The sequence below is a fragment of the Pantherophis guttatus genome, chromosome 4 (genome assembly GCF_059756535.1).
Source record: "Pantherophis guttatus breed Tessera chromosome 4, ASM5975653v1, whole genome shotgun sequence".
Lineage (NCBI taxonomy): Eukaryota > Metazoa > Chordata > Lepidosauria > Squamata > Colubridae > Pantherophis > Pantherophis guttatus.
In genome coordinates this window covers 3,396,879-3,414,205 of record NC_142066.1, presented here as the reverse complement: position 1 = coordinate 3,414,205, position 17,327 = coordinate 3,396,879, and the positions used below count along the sequence as shown (strand labels likewise).

The 17,327-nt window shown below is 46.6% G+C and overlaps 1 protein-coding gene across 11 annotated transcripts in view; it reads left to right on the top strand.

The window, feature by feature from the left end:
- KIF4A (kinesin family member 4A) overlaps nt 1–17,327 on the top strand; it is a 133,752-nt gene that overhangs the window by 109,390 nt on the left and 7,035 nt on the right. For all 11 annotated transcript variants that reach the window (XM_087891676.1, XM_034406577.3, XM_034406573.3 and 8 more), the window contains 10 exons: nt 453–556; nt 1,077–1,221; nt 2,568–2,678; nt 4,718–4,801; nt 6,324–6,437; nt 8,341–8,496; nt 9,581–9,666; nt 11,570–11,699; nt 11,891–12,061; nt 13,596–13,703. In XM_087891676.1, the coding sequence (XP_087747802.1) occupies nt 453–556; nt 1,077–1,221; nt 2,568–2,678; nt 4,718–4,801; nt 6,324–6,437; nt 8,341–8,496; nt 9,581–9,666; nt 11,570–11,699; nt 11,891–12,061; nt 13,596–13,703 (1,209 nt within the window). The remainder of the gene's footprint in view (nt 1–452; nt 557–1,076; nt 1,222–2,567; nt 2,679–4,717; nt 4,802–6,323; nt 6,438–8,340; nt 8,497–9,580; nt 9,667–11,569; nt 11,700–11,890; nt 12,062–13,595; nt 13,704–17,327) is intronic.

Below are 17,327 nucleotides of genomic sequence, written 5' to 3'. Positions count from 1 at the left end.
ATCCCCAGAGCTACGGTGGAGCTTCACTAGCAGCAGTGGCTCTTCCGTCCCGAGGACTGGCCCATAGATTACCACTGTTCTCCTCTCCTCTGCCTTCTGCGCATCTGCTCATCAGGCACTGGACCCAGCCATTCCTCCTCTTTCTCATCAGCCACCTCCAGACCTGGGGGCTGTTGACTCCATCTGAGGGCTGACGGACGGCCCAGGCTCCGACTCTGTCTCTCTCTGTCCTCCCTCTTCCCCCTCAGAGCTCTCAGGTTGCCTTGATGCTGGCCCTGACTCCCACACCTCCTCCTCCTCCTCTTAATTCGGTTGCTGGAGGGACCAGCAGCCGACGGGCCACCACAACAAGAGGCATTGAGCAGCAGAGTTGAGTGAGGCTAGTTAGCCAGAGGACTTGAAAACCTGCCCCCAAGATGCCGTTGCCTTTTTTTTCTTTTTCTTTTGACAAGATCAACATCCAGAACTTGGAAGAGGAGGTGACCAAGCTGCAGAAGGAGAAGGAAGACTTAGTCCTGGCCCTTCAGATGACCAAGAAAGACGTCACCCAAGCCAAGTAAGAAACACGGGTGCCTGGGCTTACCCGTTAGGGAAGGGTCTCTGAATGCAGAGTAACCCTTGAGTAGCAAGGGTATGCACATGAAAGCGGTTAAGAGTAGTTATGAATAAGCACAGTCACCACACAGAGTTGTGTGTATAGTTTACTTTCAGGAAAAAGTAAAGCACAGTCCAATAAACAGTCCAGGGATAATCCAATAACAAAGTCTTCTTACCAGTCGTCTTAGTCATTCACAGTAAACAGTTCTTCTGGATTAGCAAATAGTAGCATACAGAGATATCAGAGAGCAAAAACAACAAAGAGAACAAGCCATGCTTCTAGCACCCTCTTAAGGACATTGGCAACAGAGCCAACCAATCAGGACACAGTATGATGCAATACAGCAGTCTTAAAGCTATACAATACATTTTCACTGCAAACATACATTGATGGTTTATATGTTGCCAACCCAACCAGTTAGGTAACATTCCTAACAGGGTTGCTGGACTCAGAATGTCTGGCTCCGATCTCCTTTCAGGCTGAGCGAGCGTCGCCGGAAACGTCTGCAGGAGCTGGAAGGGGAGATGACCGAGCTAAAGAAGAAGCTGAAGGAACAATCCAAGCTGCTGAAAATGAAAGAATCCAGCGAGCAGACGGTCTCCAAACTCCACCTAGAGATCCGGGTAAACAATAATTATTTGTTTGTTTCTTTGTTTCTTCCAATTTTCCCCGCAACAACAACCCTGTGAGATGGGTTATGCCGAGAGAGAGAGAGAGAGACTGGCTCCAAGTTACCTAGCTGGCTTTTAGGCCTTAAGGCAGTACTAGAAGTCACTGTCTCCTGGTGACTGGCCCAAAGTCACCCAGCAGGCTTGCATGCATAAGGCAGAACTCAAAGGCTCCTGGTGATTGGCCCAAAATCTTATAGCCAGCTTTCATGCCTAAAGCGGGACTAGAATTCACTGTCTCCTGGTGATTGGCCCAGAGTTTCCAAGCTCTCTTTCATTCACAAGACAGGACTAGAACTCACCGTCTCCTGGTGGTTGGCCCAAAGTCACCCAGGCAGTTTTCATGCCTGCTTAAGACAGTACTAGAATTCACTGTCTCCTGGTGATTAGCTCAGAGTCTCCAAGCTCGCTTTCATTCACAAGACAGGACTAGAACTTGCCGTCTCCTGGTGGTTGGCCCAAAGTCACCCAGCAACTTTCATGCCTGCCTAAGACAGTACTAGTACTCACCATCTCCTGATGATTGGCCCAGAGTCTCCAAGATTGCTTTCATTCACAAGACAGGACTAGAACTCACCGTCTCCTGGTGATTGGCCCAAAGTCACCCAGCCAGCTTTCATGCCTGCCTAAGACAGTACTAGAACTCACCATCTCCTGATGATTGGCCCAAAGTCACCCAGCCAGCTTTCATGCCTGCCTAAGACAGTACTAGAACTCACCATCTCCTGGTGATTGGCCCAGAGTCTCCAAGCTCGCTTTCATTCGCAAGAGAGGACTAGAACTCACCGTCTCCTGGTGATTGGCCCAAAGTCACCCACCCAGCTTTCATGCCTGCCTAAGACAGTACTAGAACTCACCGTCTCCTGGTGATTGGCCCAGAGTCTCCAAGCTCGCTTTCATTCACAAGACAGGACTAGAACTCGCCGTCTCCTGGTGATTGGCCCAAAGTCACCCACCCAGCTTTCATGCCTGCCTAAGACAGTACTAGAACTCACCGTCTCCTGGTGATTGGCCCAAAGTCACCCAGCTTGAATGTACCTTGGGATATTAAGGAAAGCAAATACAAAGACTATATAGTTCATATCTTTTGAGTGTCTATGACACACTGAAATTTGGAAGCCTGTTCCTTTAATTATAGAAGATGAAGACAGCTAGTGACGTAATCCATTCCCAAAGGTTGTCGGTAAAAACATGACTCATTTACCTGTCGCCCCTCTAAGAGTGATTTCCTTATTTGGACCCTTTCCACAGACACTTTTTCTAAAAAAAACCCGCTTTAATCCTTCCTCCTCGACTTGTAGGCCATGAAAAACCAACGGGTTCAGCTCATTCGGGAGATGAAGGAAGATGCTGAGAAATTCCGACAGTGGAAGCAGCAGAAGGACAAGGAGGTCATCCAGCTGAAGGCCCAGGTGAGCTGGGCGCTTGGTCGTTCTCACACGAAAGCATCTTCCTTACCGTCAGCTGTCCTAGCACAGAGAGTGACCGTCTCCTCTCTTTGAAATGTAGACCTCAGTCCTCTTAGACTACTGTTTGTCAACCTTGGCTACTTGAAAATGGGTGGACTTCAGCTCCCAGAATTCCCCAACCAGCTTTTCCCCCCACTTTGCTAAAGTCAAAGATACATTGTGTCTACTGCATTCCCACCATCTATTAAGAAAGTTATTTATGTATTAAGAAAGTTACAAAACGTCTGGCAAAGATGGTCCAGCCACATCTTTTCTTGCCCTATCCATGCTGAAGGCTGGTAAACCCTTGCTGGCTGGGGAATTCTGGGAGTTGAAGTCCCCCCCATCTTAAAACGGCCAAGGTTGGCCAACACTATCAGAATAGAATAGAATAGAATAGAATAGAATAGAATAGAATAGAATAGAATAGAATTATTTATTTATTGCCGAAGTGTGATTGGACACACAAGGAATTTGTCTTTGGTTCATATGCTCTCAATGTACATAAAAAGAAAAGATACATTTGTCAAGAATCATAAGGTACAACACTTAATGATAGTCATAGGATACAAATAAGCAATCAAATCATACTAGGAAACTATAAATCGTAAGGATAAAAGTTACAGTCGTAAGTGGAAGGAGATGGGTGATAGGAATGATGAGAAAATTAATAGTAATGCAGACTTAGTGAATAGTTTGACTGTTGAGGGAATTATTTGTTTAGCAGAGTGATGGCGTTGGGGGAAAAAACTGTTCTTGTGTCTAGTTGTTCTGGTGTGCAGTGCTCTATACTGTCGTTTTGAGGGTAGGAGTTGAAACAATTTATGTCCAGGATGTGAGGGGTCTGTAAATATTTTCACAGCCCTCTTTTTGACTTAGACCATAAGAAGTAAGAACATTGATCCAACCAATGTAAATAACATAACAGATCACCTTTCCCCAGAAGGTCAGACGAGATGTCCTCCATGTACCACATTTCCTCGAAAATAAGACTAGATCTTATATTAATTTTGGCTCCAAGAGACACATTAGGGCTTATTTTCAGGGAAATACAGTACTAAATGCGTCCATCTGGCTGGCGATCTTAACGGGTTTATTTTGGGGTAGGGCTTATATTAAGAACATTGTCAACTCGCAAAGCATTTCTAATCTGCTCTCGAATTGTCATGGGCAGAAACGGGGGAGATCTGTCGGAGCAGTTCAGCAGCCACGTTCACAAGCACATTCCACGCATACCTTCCTCCAAGGTTGGATCTCAGATTACTGGAGCCAGTTTGTGAGGCGTGGTTTCTACAGCCCGCAAAAGTGCCTCGGTTGGAAAATGTGATTTATGACATAGCCTGAGAGGAGGGGGGAAACAGAGTCATAGTTGAGCCGTAAATTGTTATTTACGGCTGTTATTAAGCTGGTTATTAAGACCAGCTGCCTGCAATTACTGCAGGGTTCGAATCTCGCCAAGGCTCAAGGTTGACTCAGCCTTCCATCCTTTCTAAGGTAGGTAAATTGAGGACCCAGTTGTGGGGGCAATAAGCTGTATAAATATACAAAAAGGATGAAGGCTATTGCTGAGCACATTGTAAGCCGCCCTGAGTCTTCGGAGAAGGGCAGCATATAAATCAAATTAAAAAAAAAAAAAATTATGTGCAGCAGAGTTGACTACACTTGGGAAGCTGCCGACATGTTGCTCCTAATAAGTAACAGGATTTCTTTTGAAACTTGGCTCATGAGTTAATTAGGGCATTTGTCAGAGCCCTGACAAACATCCTGAAAAATGCTAGGGCTTATTTTCCAGTTGGGTCTTATTTTTGGGGAAACGGGAATAGGTCAAGACTACCATTCCCCAGGGAATTCTGGGAGTTCTCGGTGAAATATAAATGGCCTTAAAGTTGAGCCCCCATCTCAGCTGAACAGACCGAGAAGCTTTTTGTGGCCATCCAACCACCACTTCCTCCTCTTTTTGTCTGGACAACCTGCAACTTTTCTACTCTTGTCTCGTTCCTCAGGATCGCAAGCGGCAGTACGAACTGGTCAAGCTGGAGCAGGACTTCCAGAAACAGGCCACGGTCCTCCGACGGAAAGCAGAAGAAGTGAGGGGTTACAAACACTTTCTCTATCTCTTCCTCCTGGGTTTCCCCTTAAAGCAATCGCGCTAATCCAGGGAGTCCTCGGTTTACAACCGTTCGTTTAGTGATCGGCCGAAGTTACAACGGAAGTGATAAAAAAGTGACTTAGGAAAGTTTTTTCACATTTAATGACCGTCGTATCATCCCCATGGCCACGTGATCCAAATTCGGACGCGCGGCAACCGTCTCATAATTATGATGGTCGCAATGTATGACAACCTTCTGACCAGCAAACTCAGATTCACTTAATACAATACGTAACACAGTCGTTAAGTGAATCTGGCTCCCCCCCTCCAGATTTTGCTTGTCAGAAAAATCGCAAAAAGGGGGGGAGGCGTCATGTGACCACACGCAACCGTCGTAAGTACATGCCAGCTGCCAAGCATCACAAATTTTCATCACGTGGCCCTGGGAATGCTGCAGTACGTGAAAAACATTCGTTCCTTTTTTTCTCCAAGGTCTCTGTAACTAGAAACGGTCGCTAAATAAGTGTTTTTTTAATCAGGGCAACCTGGTCTACCCAAATATGGGACGGAGCATACTGCTTTCGCCTTCCAGCCCCAATCTAGGAGCCTTTGCAGTCCGTCGCTTTCGCGACAAACTCTTTTTGTGTTACATTTATGTTTTACCGACAAAAATAAAGGGAGACTAATTTAGATTTATTTCAAGCTATTTAGCTCTTGTCAGCTAGCCCCATACCCTCCTGGGATTCGAACCCAGAATAGCTTGAAATAGATCTCTAATACCGTATTTTTCAGAGTATATGATGCACCAAAGTATAAGACGCACATACCTTTTTTGGTGAGGAAAAGAAGAAAAAGAAATCTCTTAGCGATTTTGCCTCATTGCAGCAAACAGCCTGCTTTACTTTCAGTTTCGTTTTCAGCATAGCTTGATTAGCACTAGGGGGAAAAAAATCTGCTCCAGCAATTTACCTCTTTGCAACAAGCAGCAGAGCCCTGCACAAAACAGCTGGGCTCTGAGAGCAAATCAGCTGAGGCTCTGAGAGCTGGGCTCTGAGAGCAAATCAGCTGAGAGTCGGGAGGCCGATCCAATCAACTTGTGCTAATTAGGCTGTGCTGAAGCTGAAAGGAGTTGTTTCTTCTTGCTGCTTGCTTGCAAGGAGGTAACTGCTGCGAGGCAGAGGCCAAAGGATGGGGGCCAGTGGGTGGGCGGGGCTACATTCAGTGTATAAGACGTACCTAAATTTTCACCCCCTTTTAGGTGGGGGAAATGGTGTGTCTTATACTCTGAAAAATACGGTAGCTTGAAATAGATATATACTAGTCTCCCTTTATTTCTTTGGCGGTAAATATAAATTTAACACACAAAAAAGGGCCACAAAATAAACGTCTGTGGAGATTCTCAGTCGTCCAAGTCCCAGCACTTTCAAGTCACTAAATGAATGGTTGTAAGTCGAGGACTTGCCTGTAAATGCTCCATCTCCCTTCTTCCAAAATTCTCACCTTCCTTTTCACCCTACCAGGCCGCGGCAGCTAACAAACGCTTGAAAGAAGCGCTACAGAAACAACAACAAGTGGCGGCCAAACGGAAAGACGTTCACAACCGGGGATTCGAAGCCGCCGCTTCTCGGGTGAAGGTGAGGCTCGGGGAATGTCCCCTTTCGCTCCTTAGATCCTCTCGGGATTCCCAATAGCTGGGGAAGCGGGCTTGCCTTCTTCACCGGGAGGGTCCCTTGCAGAGAGTGGATGAGGGGAAGGGTCGCCCAGTGCAAGCGGGAGACACTCCCACGGACCCCGTACACCAGCGCTGTCAAATTCAAGGCCCGTAGGTTGGATCCGGACTGCGGGGTGTTTAAATCTCCTACGAGAGCTGCACTGGCTCCCGGTGGTCTTCCGGGTGCGATTCAAGGTGTTAGTTATCACCTTTGAAGCGCTCCATGGCTTAGGACCTGGGTACCTACGAGACCGTCTTTTGCCACCAATAGCCTCCCACCGACCAGTTCGTTCTCAAAGGGAGGGACTACTCAGGGTACCGTCAGTCAAATTATGCCGACTGGCGACTCCCAGGGGGAGGGCCTTCTCTGTGGGGGCTCCAACCCTTTGGAATGAACTGCCCCCGGAGATACGGAATATCCCTGATCTCCGTGTTTTCCGCTGTGCCCTCAAAACCCTCATGTTCCAACAGGCGGGGCTAAACATATGAACATGTGAATGTTTTTAAAATGTTATCTATTTTAGGTTCTATTTAATTGGGCCAAACTATGTTATAAGAATTTTAATTAGCAATTTTATGATGTTTGTGTATCTATATTTTTCTTGACTGTACACCGCCTTGAGTCCTACGGGAGAAAGGCGGTATAGAAAAATAATAAATAAATAAATAAATTAAATAAATCTGGCCCGTGGGGCTGGCCTGGAAATATCAAAGGACTGGCCTGCGTTGCCTCTGCTGGCCAAAATGGGCCATGGGGGGGGCACGTACACCCTCCCCCCCCCCTCGTGGCCCGTTTTCAGCCTCCACGGTCTCCAGCAGCCCTCTGCCAGCCAAAAACAGGCTGCGCGGAAGCCCCAGGAGGCCTCTGCACGGCCCGTTTTTTGGCCAGCAGAAGGCTGCAGGAAGACTGGATTGGACTGGATTACAACTATATGACCACAAGTAAGTGCCTGATCTGGATAGAAAACAAGCAACATCCTGCGTTAATACTACAGTTTAATGCCAGATTTTTCATACTGTAGGTCCATTTAATCGACAATCTATAACTGACAGCCGTTCCTATTCACTATCCTGGAAATTTACCTCCGCTGTTAGGTCTCGTATGATCATGTTATTTATGCTCTTGTATTTTTATTACTAGTTGGGTTATGAAAATGCAATAGTATAAATACCTTTTCTGCCTGGAAGAGCAATTTACTATTAAACAATGGGGTATTAATGGAGAAGTGAAAAGTTTAGTGGAGTATGAAGAATTAGTAATAAACGTTTGCCAGTAACATCTGGTAGAAGAGATCGGAAAATGGTTATAGTAAAGAACTGTGGAAAGAGAGAAGGAGGGAAAAATGCATCTTGAGCCTGTGTCAAATGCCCACCATGGCCACGCCTACCTAGGCCACATACACATACACACACACCAGCCTTCCGAGATCAAACACAACCCTGATGCGGCCTCGATTAAATCAAATTTGACACCTCTGCTGTACACCAAGATAAGTCAGCAACCCGTGGCTCTGGAGCCGCATGTGGCTCTTTCATCCCTTTGTTGCGGCTCCCTGTTGCTGGTCGGCTCTACAATTGATAGGGATTTTGGTTAGGACAGGTAGAGGAAAAAGGATGCCGTGTTAGGAGGAGACTCTCTGGTGGGGAAACCGACTTCCAGTCAGCAGAGGAAAAAGGACGCCATGCTAGGAGAAGACTCTATGATTGGGGAAGCGGACTTCCGGTCGGCTCCAGAATTGAACGGAGGCTTCCGGTTAGGACTTTTGTGGCTCTTTTGAGTGTTTAAGGTTGCCGACCTCTGACCAAAATCCTCTCCTTCCTCCCAGAACTGGCTGGTGAATGAAGTCGAAGTCCTCGTGAGCATAGAAGAAGCGCGACATCATTTGAATGACCTTCTGGATGACCGGAAAACTTTGGCCAAGGAAATCGCTCTGCTGAAAGAGAAGCAGGAGGCTGGGGAAGTCCTCCCGTCCAAATACAGGGTGAGCAACGTCCAGGCTGCTCCTAAACAGGCCTGGAGGGGAAGGTCCTTCTTCTTTTTTTTTACAAACATATCAATGCATAAACAGTGTGGCATTTGCGTGTCATACCTTCTAATGCAAATAAAACTAGTAGAATTAATCATAGTTATTACATTCAATCAACTTATATATTTCTAATAATGATACACGTTTAGATTAAGTTGCAATCTGTCATATTTCAATTATTCCATGTTTTCTCTTGTTACTTTTATTTTACCATATGAAAGTGTATACACTAATATTCCCCCTTCTCTTATTTCTATCAATTATTCTAACTTTTAATCGTAAAGGTAAAGGTGTACCCTAGCACATACAGTATGTGCTAGTTGTTCCCGACTGTAGGGGGCAGTGCTCATCTCTGTTTCAAAGCGCTGTCTGTAGACGTCTCCGTGGTCATGTGGTCGGCATGACAAAATGCCAAAAGCGCACGGAATGCTGTTCCCTTCCCACCAAAGGTGGTCCCTATTTTTCTCCTTGCATTTTTTACCTGCTTTCGAACTGCTAGGTTGGCAGAAGCTGGGACAAGGAACAGGAGTTCACCCTGTTATGCGGCATTAGGGATTCGAATTGCTGAACTGCCGACCTTTCGATCGACAAGCTTGGCGTCTTAGCCATTGAGCCACCACATCCCTTTTTAATCATATCACCCTTTATTAAAAGACATGTTCTTTCTATCCTAACTTCTAGTCATGTCACCTACCTAAAAAAAAGAAAAGAGAGAGAAGAGGAAAAGCAAATCAGAACAAAAAAAGAGAAATCATCTATCCGTCGTCTCTTCCCCGCTTCAATACTTTAATAGCTATGCTTTTTTTGACTTGTCTCCCATATTTCTCTCTTGGATCTTTTTCACTGTCTGTATCTGCTTCTTGGCAATTCAGTCTAGGTATTTCTCCCACCTCTACCCTCTTCCTTTTTAATCCAGATCTTCGGAAGCGGGCTAGGAGGTGATCCCCCTTCCCTTCTCTGGCTTGAAATGAATCCCCCCCCTTCTAAATTCAGCCTTTCGGGTTCATCTCACACTGATTTCTCTCTCGTTCCTCTCCAGAGACGCACGTTTTCCTACAAATCCATGGAAATCAACCATTCCATCACCAAGCAGATCGAGAGTTTGGAGACTGAAATGGAACTCAGGTAAGAGAATACAAGAAGTTGATCCTTCAATTGGGGGTTTGTCAACTTTGGTTCTCTTTTTAAGACCCGGTGGACTTCAACTCCCAGAATTCCCCAGCCAGCTATTTTTTTTTTCATTTTGCTGAAGTCAAGATATATTATGTCAACCGTATTCCCACCATCTATTAAGAAAAGTTATTTGTGTGTTAAGAAAGTTACAAAAAATACGATAAAGGGGCTCCAGCCACATCTGTTGTTCTCCTATCTATTGTTGTGACCTAGGCTTATTGAGTCATTACAATACACAATTAGTCCCCAAAAACCCTATTGTAACAGCTGAAAATTACGTTCATTCCCAGCTGGATCCCAATTAGTTGCAAAACAAGTCTTTCGGGATAATCACCAACCTTTATCTTCTTTGACACCCTGCCAAAGGCCTTACTTGGCAAAGCCCCATGAAGTTCAGAAACAAACAAGAGATGCCGACTGGAAACAGAGTTAGCAACGTTGCTTTCCTGCAAAAAGGCCCAAGTGCCTTTGTTTCTCTTTTAAGCCTTCTGGGAGGGGCCAATCATCTCCTGGCCTTACTCCTGAGTCGTCCCTTTTGCTTTAGCTGCTGGCTTCGGAGTCCCCGCATCACTCCCAGATGGCCCCGGCCCCATCTCTGCCTCCGACACAGAGTTCTCGTCCGGGCCTTCCCCAGCCTCCTCACTGTCCAACTCCGCTGCCAGCTCCGCAGGCTGCTGGCAGACCACAACATCCATGCAGAATGCTGATTAAACCCTTGCAGGCTGGGGAATTCTGGGAGTTGGAGTCCATAATAGGTCTTAAAGGGGCCAAGGTTGGCAAATCCTGCCTTAGATGACCAAATATGGAATAAATGAAGAATTTTATATCGTCTGGATGAAGACTGAATAACCTCCCTAGGCCCAAAACAAAACAGGCTAGCAATGTCAGGGTTCCAAGGAACACCCCCAACCAAATAAAGGTCTGAGGTTCCTCAAAGTTCCAATTTACTAGAGATGTCATGTTGGCACATCTGGGAAAACCCGAATCTGAAAGCTTCCAGGTTTTCCACACCCAGCTAACAGTTCACAGCCCCGCCCGACACCCACAAGTTCATCACGTTGTCCAATCAACTCTTCACACTCAACCGGATACAATCTTCAGGCAGTCTCCATCAGACGCAGGCAAAAGTCCTTGAATACAGAACGTTGTTACGACTAACTTTCTACCCCTCCAACAACAACAACCCAACTTCCCCAGCTAAAATATGTGGCAGTTTAGAAGCACAAAAGAAAATTGTCTTCCAAAACTGACAAAGCAGCCTTGATCCTAGAACAATTAACCAGCGGAACTGCCTGCTATCAGAAGCTTCATTACTGGAGCTTTTCAAGAAGAGATTGGACAGTCGTTCATCTAAAACGGTTTAGGGTCTCCTCCTCGAGGCAGGGAGTTGGACTAGAAGGCCTCCAAACTCCCTTTGAACTCTTGCTATTCTGTTGTTTTTTCCAGAAAGCCCCCAGAACAATAGGTAGCCCCTCTCCCAACACAGTTCCTGTTTGAATGTATGCATTGCTTTTATCATCATCACCTTAGTTGCCTCGTCCTGGCCAATTTTCCACGGGAACTTTGCTGTCCTCCAAGCTTATCAATTTTACGACTTGTGGACTGCAGCTCCCAGAATCCCTCAGCCAGGCTAGGGAATTCTGGGAGTCGAAGTCCACAAGTCTTTAAAGTTGCCAAGTTTAGAGACCCCTGCTGTAGATCTTCTGAAACAGCGAGGGCTAAAGGGAGAGAGAGATGGATTGGCCCCACTTCTGTAAGCATCTCCCTCATCGTCACCCATAAGCAGGGAGCTTTGTCCCCCCCAAGATGTCTTCTCAAAACCAACCTCCACCAACTCTTATGACTCCTTCCACAGGAGCGCCCAAATTGCAGATCTGCAGCAGAAGTTGCTGGACGCTGAGACCGGCGACCGGGCCAAACAGCGCTGGGAAAACATAGCTATTATGTCAGAAGCCAAGTGTGCCGTCAAGTACCTGATTGGTGAAGTAAGTTTGGGGGCTCCAAAAATGGCACCAGGGCCTTCCTTGCTGGCTCGCCTATCCCCAAGATGTTGCCGGTTGGTACCTTCAAGAGGAGGTCCAAACCTTCCCTGGTCCTCTGCTGGCCAAGAGGTGGGGGTGGCCAGAAGACTCTCCTAATGTCCTCTCCATGTGTTTGACTTTCCTTGCTCCCGAAGCTGGTCGCCTCCAAAGTGGAAAATGGGAAAGTAGAAAACCGACTTCAGCAGAGCAAAACCACCTGCACCGACGTCCATAAGATGCTTCTGGAAGAGCGGAAGGGGGCTGCCGACACGGAGGCCGAGCTGGAGAGGCGGCTGGTCAAGGTGGAGCAGGAATACCAGGAGAAGGTACGGCCTGGACTACAACCACCCTCGCTTTCCAGAAACACTGCGTTAGGTAGTGCGGTGACCCCACACAAATCATCTTCTTTTAACGACCCCATAATCCCTTGCGGGGTGGAGTCTGGGCAATTGAATGGAGCTGAGTGTTTTACTGGCCGGATGCCTTTCTTGTTGCCAGTCCGGAGTTTTATTCAGCAGATATATTCTCATTGTGCCCAGAGAGAGAAATATCAGCCTCTACCTAAGATCGAACTCACAGCCTCCTGATTCTGAGATGCGAGCTCCACCTCTAGGCCACCACACCACTCGTTGATTCCACAAAAATGATGGATTGAAAATCAGAAATACCAGGTGGTCCTCGCCTTACGAGCACAATTGAGCCCCATATTTTCGTTGCTAGGCAAAACAATCAAAGTGAGCTTTGTCCTGTTTCACAACCTTTCTCGCCGCAGTTGTTAAGTGAATCAGTGCAGCTGCTGAGTCGGCAGAGGCCGCCCTCGACTTAACAACCTTTCCTTTAGCGGCCGTCGGAAGTTACGGCGGCACTTCGGACCCTTGTTTCACACTTAACGACCGTTACAGCACCTCCGTGGTCACGTACAGTAATCAAAATTCAGACGCTCGGCAACTGACTGGCGTTTATGAGGGTTGCCGCATCCCCGGGATCGCACTGCAACCTTCTGATTAGCAAACTCGAAGCCAGATTCACTTAACAACCATGTCAATCATTTAACAACTGCGGTGATTTGAGTAAATCAGCGTGGCGAGGAAAGTCGTAAAAGGGGGCTAAAATTCACGCAACACTTAGCCATCTGAATTTGGGGGCTCGATTGTTTAACTCAAGTGGTGCAGTGGTTGAGAGATGGAGCTCTCGCCTCACAATCAGGAGGCTGTGAGTTCAATCCTAGGTAGAGGCTGATATTTCTCTCTCTGGGCACAATGAGAATATATCTGCTGAATAAAACTCTGGACTGGCAACAAGAAAGGCATCCGGCCAGTAAAACACTCAGCTCCATTCAGTTGCCCCGATTCCATCCCTCAAGGGATTATGGGGTCATTAAAAGAAGATGATGATAATATAAGCCTAAATGCTGAGTGGTACAGTGGCCTAAAGGTGGGAGCTCTTGCCTCACAATCAGGAGGCTGTGAGTTCGATCCTAGGTAGAGGCAGATATTTCTCTCTCTGGGCACAATGAGAATATAATCTGAACAAAACTCCTCATTGGCGACAGGAAGGGCATCTGGCCAGTAAAAACTCAACTCCATTCAGTTACCCAGACTCCATCCCGCAAGGGATTATGGGGTCATTAAAAGAAGATGAAGATGATTGCGATTACTAAGTCAAGATAATATTGTGGTTAAGTGAATCCGTCTTCCCCTTCCCCAGTGAGTCCGGCCCCCTCAAGAACCTCCTCCAAAGCTGGCTTGGAGCTGAAATTCTGTAGGGGGAAAGCTGTGGATCATGGGACTTCCAGTTCCTGGTTAGCTTCGCCGTCTCTTCCCCAGTCGCTGCCACTCTCTTTCCTGTCCCCTTTGATAGATTCTCTACCTGCTCAGCCAAGTCCAGCACAAGGAGGAAGCGGAAAAAACGCTGGAAACCTCGACTTCCGAACGGGAGGAGCAGCTTCTGGAACGCCTCCGATTCCAGGTAAGAGGAGAGGTGGAGGAGGGAGGCCTTAAATCCAGGGAGAGTGGGGTGAACTCGGCAGAATTTCAGGCCAACAGGATCCAGACACCCCAAGGTTTGAGTCTCAGCCAAGGTTTGAGGGCCTGAGGATTCCTTCGTCGGGGGAAGAAAGAAAACTAGGGACCAGCCACCTTGGAGGGCTCTAATTTAGTTGAGGGGGGCCTTGATGCTCTGTTTTCTTGCAGACATTTCATGACCCAACTAAGTAACATCATCAGTGCTAGTAAAGAGTGCTGTTTGCTGTCAGTTTATAGTCTGGTGACTTGCCCTGTCAGGGTGGGTGGGTGGGGGCGATTTAGAGATTCCTTTGGTTAGGCCATTGACTGATGACTCTTTGGCAGTTTCTTTTTATTTATTTATTTACTAGCTGTTTACTAGACTTTAACATCGCTTAATCAATTGCTTTCTTGGAGTTTTACCTATTTGGTGCTTGTATTGAGAGAGCTGTGCGTCGTGGGATTGGCGGAGGCCTCCTCCCGGGCCGCCCGAGTTTGTATTCCTGGGGCTCCGGAGGTTTGTCTACGGCCGCCTTCGAGGATACTTTGCCGCAGGTGTAAGAGCTGGTTTCCCGGCTTGCCGGTATAACCGCCTTCACCTTCGCAGCTCTCCGCACCACAGGCGGCATCGGGGTCCCTGCCAAAGGTACGGCATACTCCATTAGTCGGGAGGACGCTTCGCGGCGGTTGACATTTCCCGCCATTTTGCTTGTGGGTTTGGCAGCGGTGGCGCTGAGGGGAAAAGACCCGGCTCGCGCCTGCCATTGTGGTACTGCGACATTAAAGTCCAAAAAGAAACGTAGAGAAAGGCAACTCAGGTCTGAATCCAATCGACCGAGTGAAAAGACTGGTGGGACGGACGCAATTAAATCAAAATGAAAATGAATCGAAATCTATGAAAATTCAATTTAACAATGCAATTTGGAAACATTGAAATGGAATCGTAAAATTGGAAATTTGGAAATCGTAAACGGATCATAAATCGGAAACATTGAAATGGAAGCGTAAAATATTTAGTATAGCGTGTGTTTCTTTTACGTCCAGCAGATGGCGTAGTTTTTCAAGAAAATATGTTTTTACCTGTCACAGGTGTGACATCTATATAATATAGGTATATAAAAACACGCGCGTATTCGAATGCAACGTTGTGTCAAAATTTCAAAGCAATCGGTGAAGAACTTTCAGAGACTTACGATTTTGAACAAAGGAACATTTACATTTTTATTTATATAGATTGTGTAAAATACACACGCAAAAAAGAAAAGAAAATAGGAAATTAAGGGAAGGAAAAGGAACGGGAAAACGAGGTGTGAAATTCAAAGGGGAGAGAGAGAAAAAAGGAAGAAAAGGGGACTGATTTCCAACTGTTCCTAGCACAGTCCAATATACTCCAGCCTCCACTTTTGGCTATTTCCATATTAATATCGTGTTTCCCCGAAAATAAGACCCTGTCTTATATTTTTTTTGAACCCTGAAATAAGCGCTTGGCCTTATTGCCATGCGCTCAAAAGCCCTATTCGGCTTATTATCAGGGGGATGTCTTATTTTGGGAGAAAACATGGTATAAAACTAGCCATTTCTATAACACCAAATCTTTCTATTCAACACAACTTTCTAATTCAACAAAACCAAAATTTCAATTTTTTTTTCCCTTCACAAGCGCAAATTCCAGAAGTGATATCGAAATGAAAAAAAATATTTTCCACTTTGAATAAAGTATTCAATTTAACCCTTCCTGCTTTTCTCTTCCATGCTATGGAAATAGGATGTATTTCTATTTGCACTTAGTGAAACCCGGTTAGGGTATGTCGAAGGACTCCTCCTCTTTGGCCGTTTCTTGATTTGGGTATTGTTTATTTAATCGTCGGTCTGAAGTTAACCTTAGAATTAATCTCTGCTGATCTGGGAGCTGATTGCTGGTGGAGAGGTGCTGGATTTTTTTTTTTTTTTTGGTTCTCTTTTGGGCTGGTTGATTGTCTCTTTTGCAGAGTCTATAGATGTTGTTAAGGTCCATGTGTCTATTGATGGGCTGATTTGTCGGAATGCCAGGCTTCTAGAAATTCCCTGGCATTCTTTGAACTTGGCACGGTGTAGGATGGTCCCATTTTCCCCTCATTGAAACTATTGTTCAATCTATTTACCTGTTGTGAAATTAAAAGAATTTTCGTCCTGTCTTTTGACTGTCTTGATTTAGTTTACGGCGAGGACAGGGGGAAAATACAGGTGGTCCTCAATTTACGACCACAATGCCACCCCAAATCTCTGTTGCTAAGCAAGACGGCGGTTAAATGACTGGCCCCATTTCACCGCCTTTCTCGCCACGTGTTTCCCCGAAAATACAGCCTACCCCAAAAACAAGGCCTAGCCCAGTTTTCATGCCTGCATCTAATATAAGGCCCCCGCAAAATAAGCCCTAATTAAGCTCCACCCACCATGAGGTCAGGTGAGGCGCAGGCGTAAAAATCAAGCTAGGACAGGGATGGGAGAGTGGCGCTGCCCCATGCGCCCCACACCTGCCTTACCATAGGACCGTCACAGCCAGGCCTCTGTTGTGGCCCGTCAGCGGCCTGTGCAGCTAGTAGCTGATTCCGACAGCGAGGAGGCTGGTGTGGTTCTGCGCCAGCAGCCTGCGCAGCTGGCACTCGAGTCAAACAATGAGGAGGCTGGAGAAGATGTGGTGCCAGAGGCAGGGATTCAGCCAGGGCCTTCAGAACCTCCAGAAGCTCCCTTAAGTGAAGAGGAAGAAGAGGAGGAGCCTCTTTTCGAGCTGCCAAAAGGCAGGAGTGGCTCCTCAGGAGGAGGTCTCCTCAAGAGTAAGGCTTGGGGCTAATTGGCCACTTCCTTAGCCTATTTAAGGAAGGATAACAACTGAGGCAATTTGCAGGGAACAACTTCGTTCACTCTCCTTCGCGTCCTGATCTTAGTTCTCTTATCAGTTTCCTGCAAATTGCTTCTGGGCTTTCTGCCAATCCTAGCAAGATTACGATTATTTATTCTTTGGATTCCTGTAGGCTTTTTAAGAAAGTTACTTAACAGCCTTTGTTTGGAAAAGACTGATTTAATTTAGTAAACTCAAGTTTGTGCAGACTTTGTGTGTGCTGCATTCTTTGGGGTCAGTAGCTGGGGCAGAACAGCCTCCCACGCTCCAACACCTGTCGCACCACTGCCTGACTTCTTCTGTGGCTGCTCGTGGCAGGACAGCCTGTGGCTCGTTGTGCCGGTGCCACCGCTCACATGTGTAACAGCACAACACCACCACACAGCGTCCAGCTGCAGAAGAAGTCGGGCAGCGGCACGATAGGTGTCAGGGCATGGGAGGCCTGGCTGCAGGGGTCTTAAGATAAGCGAGTAAGATGTCCCCGAAAATAAGACCTGGTGCTTATTTTGGAGACGAAAATAAAATAAAACCGGGTCTTATTTTCAGGGGAAACACGGGTAAGTCAATCGCTGTAGTTGTTACGTGAATACCCCGGTTGTTGAGTAGATCTGGCTTCCCCCATTGGCTTTGCGGCTCAGAAGGTCGCAAAAGAGGGGATGACGTAACCCCGGGACACTGCCACCATCCTAAACACGAGTCGGTTTGCCCAAG